The sequence below is a fragment of the Typopeltis vanoorti genome, chromosome 5 (assembly GCF_054136105.1).
Source record: "Typopeltis vanoorti isolate ZY-2024b chromosome 5, IOZ_Tvanoo_1.0, whole genome shotgun sequence".
NCBI classification, from domain to species: Eukaryota; Metazoa; Arthropoda; class Arachnida; order Uropygi; family Thelyphonidae; genus Typopeltis; species Typopeltis vanoorti.
The window spans coordinates 80,941,996-80,969,718 of NC_143553.1; the positions used below are offsets into that span (position 1 = coordinate 80,941,996).

General features: G+C 36.9%; 1 protein-coding gene across 1 annotated transcript in view; it reads left to right on the top strand.

The window, feature by feature from the left end:
- The window catches only part of Mon1 (vacuolar fusion protein MON1 homolog), a 90,676-nt gene extending 63,330 nt beyond the window's left edge, over nt 1-27,346 (top strand). Inside the window, exons 5-7 of the mRNA XM_090393211.1 lie at nt 1,935-2,055; nt 24,777-25,058; nt 27,055-27,346. Of these exons, the coding sequence (XP_090249337.1) occupies nt 1,935-2,055; nt 24,777-25,058; nt 27,055-27,195 (544 nt within the window). The 3' untranslated portion in view covers nt 27,196-27,346. The remainder of the gene's footprint in view (nt 1-1,934; nt 2,056-24,776; nt 25,059-27,054) is intronic.
- The last annotated feature ends 377 nt before the right edge of the window (nt 27,347-27,723 follow it).

A 27,723-nucleotide genomic window follows, 5' to 3' on the forward strand; every position in this document is an offset into this window, starting at 1 on the left:
ACTGGAGCTGAGGCTGCTTACAAAGTTGCATGCATCATTTGAATTCACAAAGCAACTCTTGGCAAAAGCACCATATTAATTCAAAAAGCATGTTATTAGAAACCATGTGAAATGAAGGTTTTCTGTATATATTGTTTAAAATTAATTAAACCAATTGTTCTAGGGTCACTTAGGGGTAACTTCTTGATAACTTAGAAAAGACTATCACTTATTCTGCAAAGATGCAGGGAACTGACCAGGACTTCTGACTCAGTGTCCAGTTCTCATCCCTTCTCATAATTTATTTGATTATCTGATATCACCTGAATATTGAAGGAAAGAGGATGGGCCAGTGAACAAGATGATGGTACAACATGATAAATTTCCTGGATTAGAGATAGTTGAAGGAAGTTTTTTCACTTAGCTATGCTACCAATTATATGTTTGGTTTAATCCTATATCCAAGTGTAAGCAAACAAAGTTTGTGCCTGAAGTATTTTCAGGACTGGGGCAACTCATGGTAAAGGTGGCATAAGTTCTGATCACTTGCCTTAGTATCCCATAATACAAAGCACCTATCCTTATGGTTATGTATAATGCTATGCATTATGGAAAGGGTCACTACCCAGACCGGTTTTGACCTTTATTGAGGTCTCATCAGTGGGAGCCAGACCCAGAGGTGGTGATACTAAGGTGGAAGTAATGCAGAAGTCATATCATCATATACCAGTTGCCAAAAGGTGTCAACACCTTATTATTAAAATGCTCTGGATTAGAGATAGTTGATGGAAGTTTTTTCACTTGGCTATGCTACCGATTATATGTTTGGTTTAATCCTTTATCCAAGTGTAAGCAAGAAAATACTAAGCCTGAAAATACTACAGGCACAAACTTTGTTTGCTTACACTTGGATAAAAGATTAAACCAAACATATAATTGGTAGCATAGCCAAGGGAAAAAACTTCCATCAACTATCTCTAATCCAGAGAATTTTAATAATAAGGTGTTGACACCTTTTGGCAACTGGTACATGATGATATGACTTCTGCATTACTTCCACCCTAGTATCACCACCTCTGGGTAATTGGATCACAGTATTATGTGATCTCTCATGGCTGGAAAAACAATTAACCCAGCCATGCTCTGGAACCAAGAGTGACAGAAGATTTGTGGTGTACACAGGTACACCACCAATTTAGAAAGTTATCTAAATAGAAAATAAAGAATAAATAATAAAATACAATAAAAATCAATCAGGTATAGAAGTAATAATGGAATAAAATATGTAGAAATGAGTGATGCTTGAATTTAATATTTTTACATCATATACAAGGATATGGAAATTGGTGTGACTAGAGTGATTGATAGCCTCTGTGTTGCAACCAGTAGGCTGTGAATGTGAATCCTACCATGACATGGAAGTTTGATGAATATCTAGGTTATAAACATATGACGATTTGCATTACCCGGTATGAAAGCACCTTGCTTATTGAAGTTCTAAACAGTAAAGTACCATACTTAGTCTCTAGAAAGAGTTCCTACCTTAACCTATCCATGGTACAAAATATTCTATAGGTGTCCAACTTCAAAGTGAGATTTTATTTAAAAAAGGAGTGGGGGCAAAGGGAATATGAATAAGTAAATAATTATTGCCTAATAATCATACCAAATTATAATGTTTCAAAATATGAATATAAACCATCCAGCAAAAACTGAATAAAGATTTTCAGTATCATTAAATCATTCTACCATTCATGAAATGTTATCTGTCATACAAAAACACAGTTGCAAAGTATGTCATTGAAATATTGTTGAGATATCAAAATATCATGGATATAAAGTTTAAGATGGATGAAATTTTTCATCCATCATGATCATTTCGGTAGTTAAAGGTAATAAATAAGTAAAATGTATAGTAGTCTTAATGAGAATTCTGTTCATTTTTTGGTTTGCAGTGGATTCCTCCATGGCCATATTTCCTATATTGATGAACAAAATACAATTTGTCTTCTTCTGCTTACTGTGGATAAAGATTTATTTTTCCCTCTTCAGAAATGCCGAGGAGAAATTGTCGAGGTGAGCAAAATATTTGTATATTAACATAGATATATTGATATCTATATATTAATTATGGTTACACCAATAAGCGTTACTTTTTAAATTGCCTAAGAAATACTAGAGTTATAGAATTATTTGTATTTATCATTATTTGTCTAATATGTTCAACTGAATGTGTCTTTGAATTACAAAACTCAATCTATTTGATGTTAATACTAATTCAAATAATTGAAATGTTAGTTGCTGTCAAAATGCTTTTACTACAGTATACGTTTTGCATATAAGGGCTGTTTTTGCCTTGCAGTTTAAGGCTGAATTCATTGAGAAACTTTGTAAAGTCTGCAGAAAGCCATTCAGTGTTTGAAAGTAGTAGATGAGGACATTTCTTCTCATTTAGAAAAAGTTTAATCTCAGCCCTGAGCTCAAAAAGTCAAAACACAGCAGTCCAATGGCTAAGCCATTGGACTGTTGTGTGATAGGACAAGTTGGGATATTCATCTTCTATTATATTTCTGCCAAAAATTCAAATATTTTCTTCATTATATCTGCTGATGAATAATACAATGTGTAACTATAGGCTTCAAACAGCCCATTTTCACAAGATTTGTAAATTTGTCTCCAACTAAGCCTCTTCCTATGCCACACATCCATTTTTAATACTATCACTTTGTAACACATCTCGGTCATTTCTGCTCCAGGTTGTACTGAATTATTTTTTTTCTTAACTTCTTTGAAAATATTTTCACCATTGGTTGTTCTATGCATAGTTCACAGATTCTCGTAGTTCCACTGTTCATAGATGCTAATGCTTCAGTCACCTTGAACTCAGCATTGACCCATCGAACAAACACCAGTAACTGCAAAGCATCTGAAAGATCTGTTGACTCATCAAGAGCCAAGGTTAATTTATTGATTGATTGTAGTTTTATGGCACAAGGAGAGCAAAGGTCATACTGTGCCAGGACACAGGTTAGAGAAGTGCAGAAGGTGTTGACAGATAAATAAGGAGATAAATTAATGAAAAATATATGTACAAAGTTTAGTATTTACAGTGCGGTCTACATATAAACAAATCCATAATCAAATGTCTTTGAATAAATTAATGTTTTGTAAAAATTTAAAAACATCATGCAATTTGTCAGTCTGATAACATCTGGCTGAGTTTATAGGGCTGGGCCAGATAAGTAAAAATGTTCATTTTTCTCTCTAATGTGAAGTGCTCACACTCCACCAGAATATGACTAATGGTAAGGTAGGTGTTGCATTTCTCATATATCATTGGATCATCGGCTCTCATTAAACAAGAATGTGTGAACCACTCAAAATCATTGGCCTTGGTTTTTAATTGATATTTGATGTTCCTTCTAATAACCTCAAACTCTTTGAGCAACTGTTTTTGATAAAAGTCTAAATAGTCTTAAACAAGTCTACTTTCTCTGGATACATTTATTCGGCTGCTGCTGCACCAAGTAATTCAGGAGTTTATATAAGGAGGAGCAGGCTAGTTTGAGGCAAACAGATATTTTTAAATACCTAAATAGCATTAATATTCATACAAGTACCCAAGGGAAATATTTTGACATCCATTGACAAATTGTCAGCTTTTCAGAAAAAAGTATTTCTTGGGAAAAACCGCATATAAAAAAAAAATGCAGTAGATATGTTTCCTTCCTTCCTCCTTCAGAGCAAGGATAATGACTGGTTTGTTTTCTGGAGGGGAATTTTAAGCAGCAATGCATCTCACTATTGCATACCAAATATGTTCTGTGGAGTTGAGATCTGGGAAGTGTGCTGACCACTTGATTCGATTAATATCCTCAGTCTCCAGAAGTGTCTTCACTGCTTGTGTACGATGGTATGGCATTATCATTCATAAAAATGAATTCTTCACCTACAGCACCACGGAACAATCAAACATGACATTGAAGAACTTTGTTGCAATATCGTTCACCAGTCATATTGTCCCTTTTTCCAGCACTTGTAGCTTGGTGCGTCTATTAAGTATAATACCTCCCTACAGCATGACCCCCAGCACCATTGTATCTATCCTTTTCAAGAACATCCTTGCAATGGTGTAAGCAGTACCATTTCCATGCCAGATCAAGTGTCATCTAGAATTGGAGGAAAGACTAAAACAATTCTCATCTGTAAAGAGCACATTATCCCATTGGTGTTTTGTCTAATTTTTATGGGAACAACACTGAAAACATGCTCTACGATGAGCTGTAGATAAAGGGATGCAGACTATCAGCCTTCGGTTAGTTTGTCAAGATATCCGCATACCTGTGCTTGAATGGAGCCAACTTGCAAGCTGACCTGTGGTGCATCGTTTAGGTTTTGCTGTTATAACCAAAAATCTGTCTTCGTGCTCCATGATAGAGTGAGGGGAACTTCTTAACAAATGTCTGAAACACATTCCATTGGTTTGAAACACTGCCCAGAGCCTGGATACAACATTATGTGAGATTCTAAACTCTCTGGCAATATCAGTAATTCTGCAGCCTTCTTCAAGCTTTCCAATAATTCTTCCTCTTGGGAAATCATCTAGATGATGCCTTTGAGACATTAGAAGGCATCCAAGTTTGCAGCTTCCTTCAAACACAATTTGCTTAACACAGCCTTTTATCCTGTTGAGTGCTACCGCATAACACCCCTTTGTGCACAATTAGAAAATTTTAATGTGTACCCGCTTTCTACTTGAAATCATCATTTATATAAATTGTCACAAGCTGATTGTCTGAATTTGTGATTACAATCTTTAGAAATAGTGTTCGTCCTTAGGCTTTGGACACCAGTGTATATCGCACTAAATCCCAAATATCAATATCATTGAATATGGAAGTCTTGGCTGCCATTTTTCTCATATGTATCAGTACCATGAATGTAAAACGTTTTTGAAACAATATTACATAATATTAGTCTCTCTCTCTCTTTCACATACACACAGTAACATAATCAAAAATAAAGAAAATACCACCAACAATGATTAACAATAAACACTTATCTGAACAACACGTGCAACTATGCTGCTACTTCTATGGACAACAAAGAAAATAGCTGAAATGTTTTACTTGTTCTCCATTCAGGATGCAGTTAATGTTCAATGTTCCTGCCTATTTCCAATGTCTTTTTATTACAGATTTTGATACCATTATTACAGCAGTTATTCTACTTGATTAGAGAATCCAGCAGACTTGGATTTACATCATCTGAATAAAGTTGAGATTAACATCTCCAGTTTTCATATCCAGTTTAATGCCACTTTCCTTCATAATGTGATCCATATATAAGAAGAATAACAGTGAAGATGGTGTGCACCCTTTTCTCACATTTGATTTTACTTCAGGCCACCTTTCTGTGCCTTCTTCAACTCTTTACTGCTGACTTATAAATTGAATATAGACTGTGTATCACTCAACATCTAAGATTCTTCAAACGACAACAACAACATCACTCAGATGTCCCATTTGCACCATATCATTGTAACATAATTAAATACAGAACTTTGTTATATATTCCTACTATTTCTCAAGTATCTGTCATCATCATCATCAAATTCCTGCCAGGATATGATAGTACTACATGAAAAAAATTACATCATTATTAATTTCCTATCTACAATTTTCCTCCAAATCAGTCTGTTACTTGTCAACACTCCAACATTATCAGATCTTATATTTCTATCATCTAAAGCACTTTGTACCGTATCAATCCACCTATATCTTGGTTTCCTCCAGGGCGTTTTGCTGCCAACCTGGCAGAGAACACTTGTTTTGCTAATCTTTCCTCGCCCATTCTGTTTAAGTGATCATACCACCTGAGATTAGCTCTGCTAACGCATTCCTGGATGCTGACAATGTCAAGTTCTTTCCTAATATCCTCGTTTTTAATATGATACTGCCATTGATGCCATCTGTTCATGACTATAATCTTTCTCAGGACTCTCATATCTGTGGTCTCTAGTCTTTGGTCAAGTGTTTTACTTCTGACCCAGCTCTCAGATCCATAAGTTAAAACTGGTTTGAACACTGTCTTGTATATAGCTAATTTAGTGTTCCGACTAATTTCTCTCTTATTCCATATGAATTTATTCAATTGACTTCCCACCATACCAGCTTTGCTGATTCTGTTGTCTATTTCTATATTTTTATTACTATTATTACGGGCAACTCCAGGGAGTCATTAGGCTCATCGAGGGAGGCCCCAAATCATATTCATCACTACTATCTGACATTCATACAGTATCTATCATACCTCGCCTTAAACTCATTCACTGTCACAGCATCCACTACAGACTCAGGGAGCGCATTCCACTCATTCACCACTCTAAAAGTAAAGAACCCAGCTCTAACACCTTTACTAACCACACTTTTGCCCAGTTTCCATGGATGTCCTCTAGTCCTCCCACAACCAGCCCTGTTCTCAAAAATATCTTCTGAATTAATTTTATAGAAACCCTTCAGTAATTTGAATGTCTCAATCATATCTCCCCTCCTCCGCCTATCAACCAATTTTTGCAACCCACAAATCCTCAACCTGTTCTCATACGGTTCATTCCACAGACCTGCTATCATCTTGGTCACTCGCCTCTGGATCCTCTCCACCTCCTCCCCATCAAGAAGAAACCTAGGTGACCAAATCTGAGCACAGTAGTCTAGATGGGGTCTTATCAAGGCTCGATAGAGAGGAACAATAACCTGCTTGTCTCTGCTTGTCAACGTATTCTTCAGCAACCAAGTGATTTGATGAGCTGTTTTGGTCACTTTTGCAATGTGTCCCCTAAATTTCAATTCCTTATCCACCAACACTCCTAAATCTCGTACCTCATCAATTTCCTGGAGCAGGGTTCCACCAATGCAGTAAACTGCCGCCAATCTTTTCACCCCAAAATGCATAACCTTACATTTTGCCACATTAAACTGACATCCATTCTCCTTAGCCCAGACCTCCAATCTATCCAAATCATCCTGCAAAATTTTGACGTCATCTGCATTCACTATTGCCCTACCCAACTTCGCATCATCCGCAAACAAATGAACTGTTCCTCTCAGATCATTTCCTATATCATTTATGAACAAATTAAACAGCAGTGGTCCAAGAACAGATCCTTGTGGCACACCACTAGTCACAGGCCGTCTTGTGGACTCTACTCCCGAGTAAACCACTCTCTGATATCTCTCCGTCAACCACCCTCCTATCCATCTCACCAACTCTATGTCCATTCCCATATGCTGCAATTTACTGATTAGAATTCCATGTGGAATCCTGTCAAAGGCCTTGGCAAGGTCCAGTAGAATCACCGTAAACCCATTACCCTTATCCAGTTCAGCCGTCACTGTGTTATAATACGTGAGCAAGTTACTGAGGCATGACCTACCCTTCACAAAACCATGCTGTCCCCGATACAGTATCCCATTTTCTTCTATCCAATCTTGTATTTTCCTCTTGACTATTTTCTCTAAGACCTTGACAATGATTCCTGATATGTTAATCGGTCGGTAATTTACAACAGCAGTCTTGGAACCACCTTTATGCAGTGGAACTATTTTCCCCTCTTTCCACCCGCTCGGGACTAACCCAGACCCGAGACTCAAATTAAACAAAATGGTCAAGGGTACTGACAATTCTTTAGCTGCTTCTCGTACAACACGAGCTGGTATACCATCCAATCCCACAGATGTATTGACATTGAGGTTATGCAATAGACTACTCACCTCCACTTCATTAACCACAATTCCCGTATAATCTACTGGTTTATTCGTTTCTGCAATGTCACCACCTGGATGATATACTTTTGCAAAGTGCTCACTCAGTAACTCAAGTATCTCAACTGATTCAGTTACCTCCCTACCATCGGCATTCTTTAAAATCAATCTGCCATGTACATTTTTCCTTTTACTTGCTACATATCTAAAAAACTGTTTAGGATTCTCTTTAGCCTGCATGGCCAATGTTCTTTCGTAATCCTTTTTTGCTTTTCTTACCACACTCGTCACCCTTCTGGCCTGCGCTTTATACCGTTCATGTGCCTGCCGGTCACCCTTCTCCTTAAATTCCCTCCATAGTTGTTTCTTTTTTTGCAACTCAAGCTTAATGGTGTTATTCATCCATTTAACCCCTACTTGATTTATTATTCAGACTCTAGGTATACAGTCAGCCATTGCTTCATGCAAGCACTTCTTAACTACCTCCCATGCACTATCAACTTCTAGTCCTTGCAGTTGTACATGCCATGGCACTGAACCAATCAAACTCCTAAGCTTGTCATACTTTCCCGCCCGATAATTCCACATGTACTCTGTCTTAATTGAAAATTCTACACCTTTAGCCACCTCCCAAGTTAAGACCCTATGATCACTCTCACCGATTGGTGGCAATGTGGTCATATTTGTTACAGCCAAATCCTCAGATGTAATTACTAGGTCAAGCACTCTCTGACCCCTAGTATTTTCCATTACATGCTGTCGCAGATAGTTATCCCTTAATAACCGCATAAAATCCAGTTCCTTCCTCCCGTGTGTCCTCTCCTCACTCCAATCAATGCGACCATAGTTGAAATCTCCCATAATAATCACCCTCCTTCCACCCATTTCTTCTATTTGCTTGTGCATACTGTCACCACCATCTTTTCCATCACCTGGTCTATAGCAGCACCCAATTGTATATTTAGTTCTGCTAGCCACAATCTCACACCAAATGGCCTCAAATGTGCTCTTTTCTCTATCCTGCAATTCAACTTCTATTATCCTTGGCTGGAGCTCATCAGCTATCATCAACAATACTCCTCCCCCCATTTTGTTCTCTCTGTCATTCCTGAACACACTATACCCATCACATTCAATCCCACTAGTTATATCATCTACAGTCAGCCATGTTTCACTAATACCTATAACCTGTGGTCTGGAAGTGCCAACCATGGCCAAAAACTCTTCCTTCTTGTTCCTAATACTCCTAGTATTAGTGTACATGAATTTAAGACCCCCATTAGCCCCAACCCTACCTTGATGCCTTATATTAACTATCCCACTCTGATTTGTTGTCCTTATTTGCTCTGGCATATTATATTCATTCTTACATTCAACTGCCTCCATAAGGACTGTATCTCTAACCCCCCCCCCCCAACAAATCTAGTTTCCCTGAATTTGCACATCCACTACATTCAGCAACACTTTCTCAAGTCTTCTTACACCGTAACCATTCAAATGCAAGCCATCCATCTTATATAGATCCTTTCGCCCATCAAACTCACTCCACACATCCACAAATTCCACACCACTCGTCATACATAACCCACGCATAAAGTCATTTGCAATTATAGCCCTCCTTTTAAACATTTCACTGTCATACCGTGGCAAAAGACTAATCATTCTAACTCTCTCACTCTTTTCTTTTGCTACCTCAAACAATTCATTCAGGTCTTCTATCATTTCCATTTTATCTCCTTTTAAATCATTCGTACCTGCCACAACAATCATTTCTTTCACCCTTTCCTTTTGCTCTCTAATAGACGCAGTTACGTCCTTTATGGTCGCACCAGGTTGGTACGATTTTGTCAAATCCTCTACTAACACACCTCGTACTAACGAGTCTCCATACAGCACTCTATCCTTCATTTTGTTCATGTTCACATTCATACGTCTATTTTTCCTGTCATACCTTTTATTATTGGTTGGTTCATTCAGTGTACTTTTGTTCATGCACTCTTGCTGCTGTTTTGCTCTTTCTATCGCACTATTCAACAACGCGATCTCACTCAATGCATCTATCTCATCTTTTTTGTTCTCTGAGAAACCATTTATACTATCATTCACACTCTCACAATTTTCATGTACAACCTTGCCGTTTCTTGTCATATCCCTATTTCCTTCATTTTGAAGGTTGACAAAAATATCACACTCACGATCCGAAATACACTTCAATTCCGCATTCTCCTTACATTTTCTACACACATTCAATCCTTTATCATCATCTAACCACACTCCGACCGCACTCCGCAAAGCGTACATTTCACAGCTAGTACACTGACTCATTTCTTTTATGCTACCGTTCTTTGATAACGATGGCGAACCTTCATTACTGGCCGCCATTTTCCTACGCACAGGTGCCATATTCATCTGTAACGTGTTTTGTCAAATTAAACGTTATAACACACCAAAAATAGACGCACTGAAATACGCAAGGCAAACAAAACAAAACTACACAATATTAAGTAATTTGTATCGATAACTGAAAATGATACTTATCTTATCTGGAGCTTGCACGAACACTACTCATTACGAATTCATCTAGCGGTGACCTCCGACATAGATTATGTTATAAAACACTTTAGTACACTAACCACGTTAATAAAGCTCTAATAATATACCAAAATTAAACACTTAAGTCCATTAAATTGAATCCAAAACACCAATAAATCAACAAAAAACACAAATCTCTCAGGAGCTCTCCGATAGCACGACCGTTCACCAGCTAGCCTCGACACCTAATCGTGCCTAAATAGCTGAAATGTTTTACTTGTTCCACAGGTTCTCCATTCACAACACAGTTGACATTTTTAATGATTATGCCTGTTTTCATTGTCTTTGTCTTTTTATTGCTGACCATACCATATCTATTACAACAGCTATTCAATTTAGTCAGAGAATCTTGCAGACTTGTAGCGGATTTATTTAGAAATATAACATCATCCGCATAAAGCAAAGAACTGACATTAACATCTCCAATTTTGATATCATGTTTAATACCACTTTCCTTCATAATGTGATCCATATAGATAATGAATAACAGATGGGATAATGTACATCCTTGTCTCACACCAGATTTAACATTAAACCATCTTCCTGTACATCCTTCAATTCTAACTGCTGACTTGCAACTCAAATAAAGACTGAGTATTGCTTGATATAATGCCCCATTGACACCATATAACTGTAGCGGGCTGAATAGCTTCTCTCTTGGCACATTGTCATATGCCTTTTCCAGATTGACAAAACTTAAATACAGATCTTTGTCATATTCCCATGCTTTCTCAGCTATTTGTTGCAAAGTGAAGATCTGATCCTGACAGCCTCTATTTGGCCTGAATCCAGCTTGTTCTTCACCAAGCTTTTCTTCCACAATTCCTCTCAACCGTTTCTCAAGTATACTTGCATAGATCTTGGCAGGAACACTCAGTAGGGAAATACCTCTGTAATTCTCACATTCAGTTTTATTTCCCTTTTTATATGTGGGTACTATCAGAGCTCTACTCTAATCATCAGGAATTCGTCCCTCTGTCCAAGCCTTCTGAACTATGCTGTGCAACTACTGTAAGACTTTTATACCACCATACTTCAGCATTTCTGGTCGAATATCATCTCCTCCTGCTGCCTTTCCACATTTCAAGCCTTTGATGACTTTTTCTACTTCAAGTATGGATATGTATTCCTGACTGCATGCCTGGTCAGCGTTTTTTACCACTGTGCTGTCATCACTGCTTGTTTCATTTAGTAATTTTTCGAAGTAATTACTCCATACTTCAAGGATATCTTTTTCTCCTGTTTTCATTTCACCTTTATTATCTCTAAGTCCTTTTACAGCACTCTTTCCTCCATTTCTAAGATTCTTCAATAAACTGCAGAATATCTTACCACCTTCTTGATATTTATTTTTTATGTTCTTGCCAAAATCCTCCCATGACCTTTGTTTAGCTAGTTTTTACAGTGTTTCGCTTCTTACATTTGTCTCTGTATTCTCTAAGAGCAAAAGCTGACTTATTTGCCAGGAACTTTTGATATGCTTTCTTCTTTTCCTTCACTACCTCTTTAACTTCCTGTGTCCACCAGGGAGTTCTGATTTTTTTATCCTTACAGACAACCTCACCACATGCCTCTCTGGCAGAATCAATCAATGTTTTCTCCAGAGTTTGCCATTGAATCTCCAAGGTTTGATTCCTGTTCTCAAATTCTTCCATTTTTTCTTCAATAATCTTTGTGTATTTTAGTCTACAGTTCACATCTGAGAGCTGCTCAACTTTTATTCGCTTTAAAACTTTCTTACATGTTATTCTTTTCAATATGAAATTCAATTTTATCCTGCTCAAGACTAAATAGTGATCACTTCCAATTTCAAATCCTCTGTACACTCTGTTGTCCTGCACCAGGGAGAAAACATCACTATCAACAATAACATAGTCAATGAGACTTTTCTTATTCCTTGCCTCTTCTCTCCATGTGAATTTGTGCACATTTTTATGTTGGAACATGGTGTTAGTAATAACCAGTCCATGTCCTGAGCAGAAATCCAACAGATATTTGCCATTATTATTAGGTTTGCTCTTTTCTCCAAATTTTCCCAAAATATTTTTGTATGTCTGACAATCATTTCCTACTCTGCTATTTAGATCCCCAACAAGGACCAACTTTTCATTTTTCATTGTGTCAGTTGCTTTTTCTAAAGCCTCAAAAAATTCCTCCACTTCTACCTTAGTAGAACCTTCTGTGGGACCATAGGCACAAATAAGTCTCATTGTCCAGTTCCCCATTCTCATATTTGCCCACATTACTCTACTTGAGACTGACTGCCATTCAAGAAGATTAGCCTCGTATTTTGTGTTGAATACTATGGCTACTCCTTCTTTTCCTTGATTGTCATTGCCTGAATATAACATTTTGTATTTATTGCTCAGAAAGATCTCACCAGTTTTGGTCTTTTTTGTTTCAGTCACCCCTATTATGTAGATCTGGTACTTATCTAATTCCTCGGCTAGCTCCATTTCTTTGCCATTCAGGCTTCTTGCGTTAATAGTACCGATCTTTAACTCTGGTGATGTTGAGTTGGGGTGTGTTTGCAGATTTGTTCCAGTAGCTGACTTTTCGCTGTTCGCCCTGGTTCCCTGGCGAAAACAACTGGGGGCCCTTGTTTAACCGGGCGACGCCCCAGCCGGCATGAAATTTTGTCATGTTGTACCATCATTCTATATTTTTGTTTAACCAATAAGAATACAATTTGGTCGGCTAAGTCCCAAATTGCCAGCCCATCCTCGTCCGTTCAGTATCCAAGTAGATACCCAACAGGGTGCACCACGAGAAGGTAAGGATTGGACATTAAGTCAGAAGCCCTGGTCGGTTCTCCGCATTCCTTTAAAGGCTATGTGGAGGTCTCCTCTCAGTTATACAGCTTTGACCCTTAAGCACCCCCAAGTATCTGTCTTAAAATGAAAATCTGAACTTGATAAGCACAGCTTGGTCTTTGCCAAGTTTCTCTGACAGTTTTTCTTAGCCTTTTCTCAAATATGTTTGCATAAATTCTGACATTCAGTTTTACTAATGGAACACGTGTACTAGACATATTTACATAACTTTCATGGCTCACACATGTAACAAAATATATATATATATATATACAATTTTATTCAAGAACTCCCTATATTTCATCCAATGTTACATGGACATAATCATCATCAGGGAGACAGACTGTTAACTACATTAAAAACATAAATCACAATAATGAGTCATAAATTATATGTATACTAGCTTGTGTCTTGGTTCCAGCTTAACTATATGAATACACTATTACTCTAACAGTATAGTTAATGTTGTCTTTTTATGATGAGGTAAACATAATGTTGGATGAAATATGAGGAAATAGAGGGCTGCAAAGTTCTGATAAACACCTAGGACAAAAATGATATTAAAGCAACTGATATAATCACAAGAAAGAATATATCTTAAAACCCTTTAACCCCCATGTTTCATCAAATCGTAGTAATTTGTTCTTTTTCTTTTAGGATATATATAAGAAAATATATCAGCGGTTTTGAAAAAAAATGAAGACACAGAGGTGCATGCGGTCATCAAGTTTTTCATGCTGCAAGAAAATTCTGCAACTGAGATTCACCAAACTTTGTGTGAGATGTTAGGGGACTTTGCCCTAGCATATCCAACGTTTGCCAGATGGGTGGCCAAGTTTAAAACTGGGAATTCTGAGACAATACCCAAAAATATTGATGCAGCATACCTTGATGATAGATGAATACCAGCCAGAAACATTGCAGAAACTGGTGATATCCAGGGAATGAGTTGGGGTCATTATCCACCAACATCTGGACATGCAGAAGCTCTCATTGAAGTGGTCCTCCCCCCTCAAATGTTTGAATGCTGACCAAAAGAGAGAATGTGTGCTGTCATCTCAAGGGGATTTTGGGTCATTTTTAAAATCAGGTGCAAATTTCTTGGATTGTATTGTGACTTGTTGATGAAACATGGCTTCATCACTATGACCTGGAGACCAAACAACAGTCAATGGAGTGGAAACACAAAGTTGCTCCATGGCCAAAGAAGTTTTTGAACTCAAAGGTTAGAAGGGAAGTTTTTTTTTCCATTGTTTTTTTGAGATATGGATAGTGTAATCTTTACCAAGTACCTAAAAATGCAAAATTATTACAGCAGCAGCAGTTTATTCAACAGCTTTGAAGGAATTGAATGTTGAGTAGAGGCATGTTGCTTTTGCAGGACAATGCATCTGCTCATACTGCTCATGAAACTCAACAAACAATACTCAACTTGGGCTTTCAGTGTCTGCCTCACCCACCCTATTTGGCAGACCTCACCCCCATCTGATTATTTCCTGTTTTCAAATTTAAAGAAACACTTGAAAGGAACAAAATTTACCACAGATGATGAAGTCATGTATGCAGCTGAGGACTGGTTTGTGCAACAAGGGATAGACTTTTAGAGGACTGCAAATGATGCAGCAGTGTTGTAACAAGTGTAACGCTTTGTGGGGGAATATGTAGAATAATGTGTAAGTTACATGATTCTACCTCAATTCCTTCATGGTGATTATCACAACTTTTCAGCACACCCTTGTATATTGGAGTTTTTGAATAAGATTCTGTATATTCTGTATTATACTATGAGAGATTTACACCAATCATGTGGAATTCAATCCTCTGAACCACAATTTCTGAATACAACTTAGAGAATAATTGCAATGCTGAAATGACCACTGACATGTAAGAATAAGGAATTCATATTGCCTCTTTACAAGGCTTTGATATGACCTCATGTGAACTGTTCTGTATACAGATACAGTGAAAAATGTTAAAGGTGATATCAAGGCTGTGGAATGCAGATGCTAGCAGACAGGAGAAAGATGGTTGATAGACCTATAAACTTCTGAAAGGTCATACAGGATGGGATACTGGTAGATGCAATATTTAAATTTACTGATGGTTGGGAGAGAGCATCCATGGTAGTTAAGAATGAATGCAGTTAAGAAAAGGGTGAAAGCTAGATTTTTCTGTCATAGAGCAGTGCATGACTGGAATGTTTTTTAGGTTGTGAGTGCAGATAGTGGGAATGAATTTAAGAAAAGATATGACATGTTGTGTTGAGTGATGTTTGCCTCCTTCAATGAGTCTGGCTCCCTGGAGGTCCTTGTAATAATATTAGTGTTAATAATAATAATTTTTCTTTCCATATTGTTTGCATACTTTAGTCTACAATTCTTCTCTGAAATCTGTTCATCTTTGATTCATTTTTTACTGTTACTATTGCATCACACCTCTAAGGAGTCCAAGAAGTCGCCAAGGGAAGGAGTTCATTGAAATTTGAAGAGGATCTGTCATTATAATATGTTGCTATCATATTAAGAACAGGATAGGTGAAGGACATGCCTATGGAGGAGTCAGCAGACTTATGGGCAGCTATGCTCCATTTCAGCAAGTCTCACTCTACGCCATAGGTTGCCAAACTTTTTTTGGGCCACCGCCCACTTTGCAAGACATAAATTTGTAACGCTCCCCATTATAACAGTTTGAATAAAACCATATTTCAAATATTTGAGACTGAATAAAACCATATTTCAAATACTCAATACTGTACTGTCGACATTTCTTCACAATGAAGTAATAAAATTTGCAAAAATATTCACAAAATAAAAGATTTAATTTACACTTTGTATGACTCCACTTATCTATCACACTTTTGACTGATGATTGTTGGCAAAGCACACAAAAAATAATGAAACTTATTCCTAAACCACTGGTATTTATATATTTGAAATCTAACCTGAATCGACTTGCATGCATTGACTTGTTTGTGATACCATCGTACTTGTGCTTTGAACAAGTCACTGCAAGCACCCATATTCCTGTCAAAACATGCTGAATTGAGTGAATTACCTACGTAATAGTTGACCGACATACTACTAGTTAAGACTCGTCTGCTGTGTGGATAGACTAAAGCCTGTATGGCACGATCAATTTTTACAATAGCAAAAAATGAATAAATTTTTAAGTATATAAAAAAATAGAAGTTAAAATATCCTGTATGACACGTTCAATTTTCTCATTGACATAGAAAATTGACATCTATTTCTATCTGACATGGTAAATTTTCAAATGATTAAATAATTGAAATAGAAAATTGATAAAAAAAAAAATTGATCGTGTAAGACGGGCATAAGATGAATTAAAATTCAATATTTAAATTTTAAATGATTATCTAATTGCAAAATCACGAAAATAATTAATTTTTAAATATATATTATTAATTTCTTCTATAAAGAGCCACCGACCCCTAGACTGCCTGAATGTCCCCAAATGCTTCTGATCCCACTATAGCCCCCCCCCCCCCCTAGAAGGCTTCAGCGCCCACTGGGGTGGTACCGCCCACTTTGGGAACCTATGCTCTACACCAACATGAAAGGCAGTTGACATCTGCCTGTTGTAATATTTTCCAGGTAAGGTTGGGGAAGATGAAGCTTATTGATATTTTTCTTGAAGCGTTAGAGGTTGCAGTTGTTTGGGAACACTTCATAAGGAAGTTGAAAGTTTATTTTTCACTTGGTTAGAGTATAATAAATTTAGTTTAATCCTTTATCCAAGTGTGAGCAAACAAAGTTTGCGCCTGAAAGTATCTTCAGGACTGGGTTAAGGTGGTACAACACCAGGGCAACTTGTTGCAAAGGTGGAGCAAGCTACCAACACTCCTATCTCAGTATCTCCTATAATGCAAAACACATCTCCTTGCGGATATGTCTAATGTTATGCATTAAGGGAAGAGCCTTCCCTTAATGCAACCTTATAAGGTTAATTCCATAGACTCGCCTCTGGATCCTTGAAATCCAGGTGACCTGATCTGTGTGTAGTGGCCAAGATGGGCCTTACGAAGGCTCGATAAAGAGATAACACACCTGCTTGTCTCTGCTTATCAGGGTATTCTTCAGTAGCCAAGTAATCCAGTGAGCTGCTAAAGCCACTTTAGCAATATGCCCTCTAAACTTTAACTCCCATCCACTAACACTCCCAAATCTCTGGTTTCATCAATTTCCTGGAATACAGTTCCATCAATGCAGTACTCAGCTGGTAATCTTTTTGCCCCAAAATGCATAACTTTACACTTTGCCACATTAAATTGATATTATTATTTATTATTTTTGATACCTCCAGGGAGTCCAAAGACTCATCGAGGGAGGGCCTGCTCTACAACTCTGTCTCCACCACTCAATCCACCAACTGACTGCAACTACACGAACGTCATCTACTGTTCATATCCATTATCCTCTGCCAAGACTACCAGTCTATCCATCCTGGAAAATTTTAACATCATCGGCAAACAAGTGAATAGTTCCTCTCAGACCCTTTCTATATCATTAATGTATAAACTAAATAGAAGTGGCCTAAGAACAAAGCTCTGTGGCACGGCACTAGTTACAGGTCTTCTACTGGACTCTATTCCTGAATAAACTATCTCTTTAATATCTCTCCATCAAACACCCTCTTATCCACTTCACCAACTTTATATCCATCCTCATGTGCTGCAATTTATTGATTATAATTCTATGCAGTATCCTGTCAAAAGCTTTTGCAAAATCCAGCAGTATCACTGTAAACCCATTACCTTTATATAACTCAGTTGTCATTATATTATAAAACATGAGCAAGTTACTGAGGCATGACCTACCCTTCAAAAAACCATGTTGTCCACCATACAGTATCCCATTTCTGTCTATCTATTCTTGTATTTTCTTCTTGACCAACTTCTCCAGTACCTTGACAACTCCTAATATGCTAATCAGTCGGTAATTTAATGCATCAGTCTTGCAGCCTCCTTTATGCAATGGAAACATTTTCCCCTCTTTCCATCCCCCACCCTTTGGACTAACCCAGAGCTGAGACAGGTTAAATAATGTAGTCAAAGGTACTGCCAATTCTCTAGTGCCTTCTCATAGAACTTGAGGTGGTATACCATCTAACGTGACAAAATCGTGTTTCCCTGGTGAAAAATTCACGATATTAGTTATGCTACCCAGATGCAAAAAGGTAAGGCAAAGAAACTAATTGTCCTGGTTGGCACAAATGATTTGAGAGGCAAGAAGTATTCTATGAAGGAGGATGTAAAGGAGTTGGCAGAAGAGTGAGAAAATAAAGATTGTAAGTCTCCTGTCATCCTATGATAGAGGTGAGCTGAGGAGGAGGGCGTTGATAGCTAATGAATCAATACATAAGTTGTGCAGAAGGAATGATGTAAGATTTGTGGTCTGTGTTTGATGGAAAGAAGGATTTGTATAATGATGATGGACTGCATCTAAATGGTTTGGGTGTTAGGTGTCGAGAGAGCTTTGTTTACCGAGCATGCTGAAGTTCAAATTCAGGAAAACTTGAGCAATTAGGGTGGAAGCAGTTAAGTTTGTGTTAAGGCACCCATGAGGTGAGAGTGTGAGAATGACCAAGTACAGAATCTAGTCTCTCAAGCAAAAAATATTGAACAGGGTAGTCAATTCAGAAAGTAAAGGTGGGTGGGGAGGTCTAAAGGGATGCTGCAGTTTCTATGTACTAATGCCAGAAGTATCAGGAACAAAAGGGTTGGCTAACAGGAGATGATGTAGTTACAGGGATAGAATGTGAAGGGTTTTAGTATTTTCAGGGAAGATAAGATCAGAAGAGGTGTACTGCTGATGATAGCAGATGAATTGCAGCCAAAAAGAATAGGACATAAGCAGGAGTGTGGCTGTTCATTTGAAGCAGTCTGGTGTGAGGTCAAGTCTAGTAAGACAAAATATACAGTTGGTTGTTGCATTTGGCCAAGGAGTTCCACAGATGATCTGGAAGATCTGCATTGGCAATTTAGTACAATGAGTGTAGGTCAAGTGATTATTATGGGGGACTTCAATTATGTAATTATAGACTAGAAAGAAGAAAGATCACATGACAGGAAGGAGATGGAATTTATTCACCTACTAAGAAATTATTACTTGAGGTAGCATGTGATGAAGGGGGGGGTGACTAGGGATGTGAGAGTATTAACCCTAGTCATAGGATCAGAAGAGTTACCCATCAAGGTGGCTACATTGCCTCTGATTGGAGAAAATGACCATGCAGTCTTAATGTGGGAGATTGTGAAACATGAGGAATACTCTGTCAAGAAGGGATGGGGTATATGTGGAACTACACGGCAAGTGATTAAGACAAGCTCAGGAGGAAGCTTAAATCTGTGACATGGCATAAATACTGCAGAGTAAGGATGTTAGTAGTGCATGGGAGATATGTCCAAATTACCATGGATGCGAAGTGCATATTAAAATTGTAATACCATTGATGTTACACAGAATTAGGATATGAAATGTAGAGGGGTGATGTATTTTATCCATATTGACAGCGACGTGGTTAAGGGTCATCTAGAGCAGTGCTTCCCAAACTTCCGGATGTCAGGGGCCCCCTTTGGAAAAATTAAAATATTTCATGGCCCCATCGAAAAAAAATCATAATATAGACATTTTATTGTAATATTTATTGTATTTATATTCAATACAAAACATAAACAGCAACTATTGCAAAAATCAAATGCAAATCTTACATGTTTGAAATGGCACATTATCTCATATTTTTATATAGAAAGATATATTGTTATTGTACATTTGCAGTACAAGCACATGAAACGTAAAATGATTAGTAATAATGAAATAATTAAAAACAAAAGAAGTTTAGTAATTTAATGTGATGGATGTGTTTCAATACTGTTACACAAAAAGTCAATATCAGGTGAAATATTTGAAACTGCAATTCTACTTTGAAATGAAACTTATATGAATAAGCATATATTTACTAATATTCATTAAGCATCGAAATACAAGAAGCAAAATTTGTGAACCCGCACCAATGTGCGATTTTTTTTCCATTAAAATATAAAAAATAACAAAAAAGAAATAATAAAAATTAAATACGTTTCTTTTAAGATAAAAAAAAATCTACTTAGTCCTAAAAGATTTTAAATTTGCTTTCGTGCTTCCATTATTTCACGCCCCCTCCTCAACAAAACCTACGGCCCCCAGTTTGGGAAACACTGATCTAGAGGAAGCAGTATTAAACTGTACACCTAAGATAAGGAAGGTTAACCAGGTAGGAGTCAGGTGGATGAGTAATATCATTAAGCATGGCTACAGAAGAAGAAAATTCTGTGGAGGATATATAAGTAGGAAGGTGACCCGCAAACTCATGAGCAGTGCAAGGCTCAGGCAAGAAAAGTGACTGGCATGGCAAGAAAGTCGAAATCAGATTACGAGAAGAATCTAGCCTAGCAAGCCAAAGGAAATACCAATGAGTTCTTTCATTACGTGGCAAGTAAGAGGAAAAATTACTATGGAAGATTAACCTTAATCTTCCATAGTCATTCTTCTTCCATTAGATTTTCTTCCATCTAATACTGTGTGAAGGGGGAGGGTCCAAAGTGTGGTCTGCCTTGAGTAGTAGACTTGCCATAATAATGGTAGCGAATGTATTTTTTATGTTCTCCAAGGCATGCCAGGGGATAGAATATATCCTTAGGAGAGAGGATCAGAGTGACTTGGCCTACTATGGATAGACAAGATCTATTGATATCTGCCTTGGAGAACATAAAAAATGCATTCTCTACCATTATTATAGCAGGTCTGGACTAGCAGACCACACTTTGAACACTCCTTCTGACAGGATTAGATGGAAGAAATCCAGTGTGCTTTATAGAAGTTATTACAGGTCAGAAAGATTATTTTTAGCATCCATGGCTATTGAAGCATTCTCCTAACCTAAACAAGTATTGGTTGCATTAATTTGCCAAAAATGTGGGGAACTGTTATCTTAAGTTCAACTCTTACATATAGCTCTAATACTTCTTTTTTATAACATTAGAGGGCATCAAATTAGGACTTTAGATCTTTTGTCCATTACAATTTGAATTGTTTCACTTACTCGTTGCCACATGTTAACTGAAACATGTAATGTGCTCTAGAGATGCTGGTTTGAAATCCAGTTGATAAACATCTTTTTTTTTTTTTGATAATTTATTTTAGTGTTGTAATACAGTTAAAATAAGTTATGATAGTTTTGAAATTTTATACAAGCGATCAGTAGTTTTCACATCATTGTTATGAAAATGCCACTGCTTTAACAATTTAATCTGTCTTGGCATAGTGACTACTTTTATTCGTGTTTGTATACATATCATTCTTCAATCAGTATAAACATATTTCAGGAATGCACAATTCCATTGAGTAAAAAGTATTCTGGAAACTTTAATTTCTTCACTTGTTGTTGGTGGTATTCATTTTTCTATCCAGAGTTTCAGATTCTTGAGTAGTAGACTAGTAATGATCAGCACATATGTTCATTTTTTGTGTCATGAAATCTATAATGCCATCAATAAGGTAAGCAGAGTTCTCTGTAGATGGATTTTTCACATCAAGCAGTATAAAGACTCATCATCTCCACTCTACTATTTAGTTGATTTTGTCACATTATCTACTGCTTTTCATTTATTTACAGAAACTGGACATTTGCACTCAGATATCTCTGCTCCGTATATGTATACTTTGCCATTAGATGCAAAATTTCTCTCTAAAAAGACACACACACACATATATGTAGAAAGTATTTTACCTTGGGTATAATAAATGTTAAAGATACCAAGCTATTTTAAACCTGGTTTTACTCCATTTCCCAAGTAAGCAAACAGATAAATAAGTCAAGTTTGCGCCTGCATGTAATGCAAGTCTAGCTGACCCTGCAGGTAGTGCAAGACCAAGGTAACTCATGGTAATAGAATAAGCTCTGATCACTAATCTTAATATTTACTCATAATGCAAAGCACATCTCCTCCAGGAGATGTGCTTTGCATTATGGGTAAATACTTTGCATTTATTTACTTTGCATTATGGGTAAATATTAATGGGTAAACATTATGGGTAAATACTTTGCATTTATTTACTTTGCATTATGGGTAAATATTAAGATTAGTGATCAGAGCTTATTCTACTTTTACCATGAGTTACCTTGGTCTTGCACTACCTGCAGGGTCAGCTAGACTTGCATTACATGCAGGCGCAAACTTGACTTATTTATCTGTTTGCTTACTTGGGAAATTGAGTAAAACCAGGTTTAAAATAGCTTGGTATCTTTAACACACACACACACACACATTGTTTTATATTGTGTGTATATATTACTTCCATACATGAAGGGGACAGAAGGGCCTCTAGCAATAAATGTTGTGTGGGCAGGGGTTGAGGAATAGAGTAATCTGTTGATATTCTTTTTGAACTGTCAGAAATTATAGTCTTTTGGAAATGCTTCATGAGGTAGGCTGTTTCACAGAATTGAGTTGGACAGAATGAAAGATGACTGAGAGTAGCAGGTTCAATGAGTATGCAGTTTGTGAAAGGATGTTGAGCATCTGTTGCTCGAATTTCTGTAGACTTAGCAGAAATGGGAGGTATAATGCATGATGGTTGTGCTGAACAGTGGCAGTAGAAATATCTATGGAAGAGACACAATGCAGAAACTGATCTTCTATGAGAAAGTGGCTGAAGAAAGTAAGAAATTTCTGTAAGAAATGTGTCATTTATCAATCAGACTGCCCTTTTTTGAACAGCATCAAGAATTTTTAGGGAGATCCTAAGTTCACCATCCCAAACACGAGAGCAGTATTCTAAGGTTGGTTGGATTTGGAATTTATACATAGTAACAGTTCAGCAGAGAAGTATCATCTTGAACAGACAAAGATGTCAAGTTTTTTAGAAGCTGATGATGCTGTAGAAGTGATATGATTATGCAGGAAAGGTTTGCAGTAAGAGTTGGTTTGAAAATAAAGATTTGGTCTCGACTGTTGAGCTGACCATTATCAAAAGTAGAGAATATCTGAGGTTCTTTTTTGTGAGAAAACAAGCAAAATTGTATTTTGGGAGCATTTAAGTTGACTAGGTTGCTTTCATCCCAATCAAAGATACTGTGGAGTGTTCAGAGCATTTATTACAAATGATCTTGAAGCTTGAGATGTTTGAGTACTGCAAGGCTTATCATATCAGTAGAACGAATGGAGTGTGCTATCATCAACAAAACTAGGAATAGGGTCTGCAGTTAATGAGAGCTGGTCTTTTATATAAATCAGGAAGAAGATGGGTGAAATGGCAGAGCCCTGAGGGACACCAGTATTAACCAGAAAAAAGTCTTGAGCGAGAGAGAACGCCATCTTCTATTACATGCAGAGATCAATCTGAGAGAAAAACTGGCAATCTGAATGATACTAACTTGTTGAGAAGCCCTCAATGCCAGACCCTATCAGAAGCCTTGGGGATGTCGAGCTATGGCACAGGTTTTTCTCCAACCTTTCCATGGAAGCATTGGATCTAGAGCAGTGAAATCCATACTGGTGGTCACTAATTAGATGACAATTCTCCATGTGTTGAAGAAATTGACTATTGATAGCCTTTTCAATTTTAGATGGTAGAATCTGTCACTTTTTTTTTTTTTTTTTTTAAGGAACTGGTTGTATATGGGCTTTCTTCCATTCTGTTGAGTGGATGCTATCTGAGTACAATTTAGTGAATAGATGATAAAGAACAAGTGCTGGTTCAGGAACACATCTCTTGAACACAATGTGTGGGATTCCATCAGGACCAACTGCCTGTATGGTATCCTTTTTACTTGGAGAGTGGTGAATGAGTGAAATAAGTCTGTTGTGGGTGCTACGACCGTGAATGAGTTCAAGGCAAGATATGATAGATACTGTGTGAATGTTGAATAGTTGTTCCAGACATGATGTTAGGGCCTCTCTCGATGAGTCTGTCAACTCCTTGGAGTTTCCCGGAACAATAATAATAAAAAAAAAGTTATTCAGGATTCTTCTCGTGGAATGTCACAGGAGGCACAAGATGCAGTGTTCTAGGCAAAGGAGATGATTCGCTATGGAAGAATTGAAACCAGGATATCAACCTTATTTTTAAGTGATGCTACAATGCTACCATTTGAGTGAGATAGAGGAGGTAATACATATGGGCAAAAGTTGTACCAAACAACTTTGGCAAAGGACAAGAAGGTGCAACCGCCAATAACACAAGCAGCAAATTTTCTACATTTATCTTTGTTGAATTTAGACTTTGTCCTTTTCGTGACAGTTTTACAAGTGTTGCAGGCAAACTGTTTTCAGTACGTACATGTCTCTCTTCTCCTTTTCTTAAAGCAATGTTTTAGTAAATTAAAAAATCCTAGAAAACATAGGTCACAACAGTTCATAATACTAGCATATGCAGTATGATAAACTCAAGTTTTTGAGATGGGAAGTGACAAAGTTACTGATTGCTTAATTACCTTTGTTTTCTTTGGATGTTTTTGGAGATAACATATAATGATATAATCATAAAATAGAAGTATATCTAGATATTTATATATGCTTCATCATACATAATAAATTGCAAATCTCTTTTAAATTTTTTTCCCACCTTAGAGACTAAAACGACATCATTGTTTAGAAGCAATTACAAAATCACTAAGTAGCAAAGGATATTCAGTAACTGAAGTTGGACTTCCTGAAATTCGACATTTTCTTTATAAGTCTCGATCAACTGCACAGTACACAGGACCTCGAATTGAAGCACCATATGAAAACCTAACAGATTATGAACGTTTATTTGGTCTCTACCAGTACTTACATCATCGAATGTATAATGGTTCTCGTCCTCTGAAGTCACTGTTTTATGCAGGAGAGAAAGAAACAATGATGGGCTGGGTAAGTTATATCTACAATTTTGGGGAAAATATTAAAGCATTCTGTTATAGCAAACTGGATATAATGGCACACTTGGGAATTGTGGATGAGATTATATAAAATATTCTGTTATATATAGAGTTCCTTTTATAAAGAAATGTTTAAAAAAAAGGTAAAAAATGGCATGTTGATACTAACACTTTAATTTAGATCTGAAAAAATAAAGAAAAACTTACATAAAAACAAATGAGTATATAATGCATAATTAATATACAACTACATTTCATAAAGTATTGTTTATTTCCTTTCTATTAGCTTTTACCATTCTTGGTTATCTGTCAAGTGTACTCTCTTGAAATACTGTATTTGCTGATATCCATCAGTTTAAAGCATGCTTGCTTTTTGTTACTGCTATATTATGTAAAACATGAGCATGTGAATCTTACCCACAAAATGGTTGGAAATCTAACACTGCTTGGAAAGAGGTCAATGGACACCATCGTGTGAGGAACAAACCATTATGGCATCCACTTTAATAAGATCTAGGACCTCCTTTCGCTGCAATGACTTCAGCAATACTACAGAGCATACTTTCCACAAGCATGCGATAGCAATCATTTGGAATTTTGAACCATTCTTACTGTAGGCGTGTAATGAGATCCTGGACTGTTGTGAGACAGACATCCCTTGACCTCACCCAATGCTCCAGTTCATCCTACAGATGTTCGATAGAGTTGAGATCAGGGCTCTGTGGAGGCCATTCAAGTGTGGTGGCATTCATGTTCACAAACTATGCAGTTACAGCAGAAGCCAGACATGGTGCATTGTCTTGTTGAAAGAGACCGTGATCAGCTCCATAGAAATGCCACAAAGTAGAAAGCATTTCATTGTCAGAAAGTGTAGATACCTCTCAGAGTTCAATGTTCATGGAACCACAAACTGAGGTTTAATGCCAAACCAGGAAAAAACAGAACCATACCATTACATCACATACACCACCTCCAAATTTAATAGTTGGACTTACGCACTCTGGTAAGAGATGTTCACTGGGCATTCACCACACCCACACATGTCCACCTGCTTGGTAGAAGGAGTAGTGTGATTCGTCACTATCACTAAATAATACAGCTTTCCGAGCTTCCACGTGCCACCATACATATTCTTTGCACTACTGAAGATGACACTGCATGTTGGGTTGAGTAATGTGGGGCTTGCACATTGCGGTCATACTATGGAAACCCATATTGTGAACCTCGGTTCTGAATGTTTTTTGTGTAGATTCGTGTTCCGGTCGATGCCCAGAACTCTGCATTCAATGTGTCGACTGACAAATGGCAGTTTTTACATTATCCTTCATAGCACCCTTAATAGGTGGTGGGTCGTCCACTGTGGGTAGCACTTGTGGTTGACTCCTTGCACTTCCATCTCAGTATGGTATCACTGATTGTTGACCTGGGATCGCAGAACAGATAGGCCTGCAACATAGCATCCTATCACAATGCCTCTTTCAAACTCTGTCAGTTCCCTTCTTGCAGCCATTTCACCTGCACACAGTTTGTCACACGTTTGTAACAAGTATGAACTATATGAATATGATAATACCAAGTTCATACTTGTTACAAACATGTGACTCATTACATGGAATGATGCACCTTGCAAATAGGGGTGTCCATTGACTTCTTTAGTCAATTATTCTACGTCCTTAGAACTAGTGATATATACAAACTAGCTATACAATTTGTGTATATCACTGAAGATGGAATAAGTTATTCGTGCATAATTAAATATTTGGTGTTTTAAGATAAATAATGAACTACTAATTTTCTGTTGATATATATCAAACTTATAACATGTTTGTACTAATGTCTCTTAAAATGCATATTTATGGTTCTCTAAGATAAACTAAAGACCAGAACTGTTTCCTTTGTAGTTGTTATATTAAAATTGCCATTTGAAATCTTGATCCTTTCAAATTACTTATATTGTTTATTTTTTGTTTCTCCCTTTGTTTTTATAGCACATGCAAGGCTTTGAGTTATATGCATCATTTGAACCTCTTTCCACTAAATTGGATACTATAACAGTTATGAAGAAAGTTGTTCATTGGATTAAGAGAGAAGAAGACCGTCTTTTCATAATGAATGCCCCAACAATTTAGAATTATTAATATATGCATGTATATTGTCTAATTTTGGGGCCATGTAATATCTACAGTTTATTTAAATGTATATATCTACACCAATTTCCAAGCAAATGTAATATAGTCTGTTGTTTTTGTTAGAAAAATAAATTTTTTAAGTTGCATCAAATGTGTAAAGTTATTAAATGTCATGCAGTTTTTCTCAGTTTAAAAAATTTGCAGATTTCTCACTCTCCCCCCCCCCTTCCCTGTCTTATAAGAACTGATTGACCCATTTTTCATGTTTTTAACAATGATTTGTGAACTTTGAAGATTTTTTTTCGAAGATATACAGTGCATGTTTTTCATATAGTGTTAAGTTGTTCTATCAATCTAAATTCATGCATAAAAGTGATGTCAAAAAAGTCAGGAATTGAATATACAAGAGTTGAACAAGAAGTAGTTGTAGCATTACTATAAATTGCAAGAAGTCTGACTGTGTTTGGGATGTAGATGCAGCACTGGTGATGGTGTTTGCATCAGTCATATTTATATGATTGGTGCAAA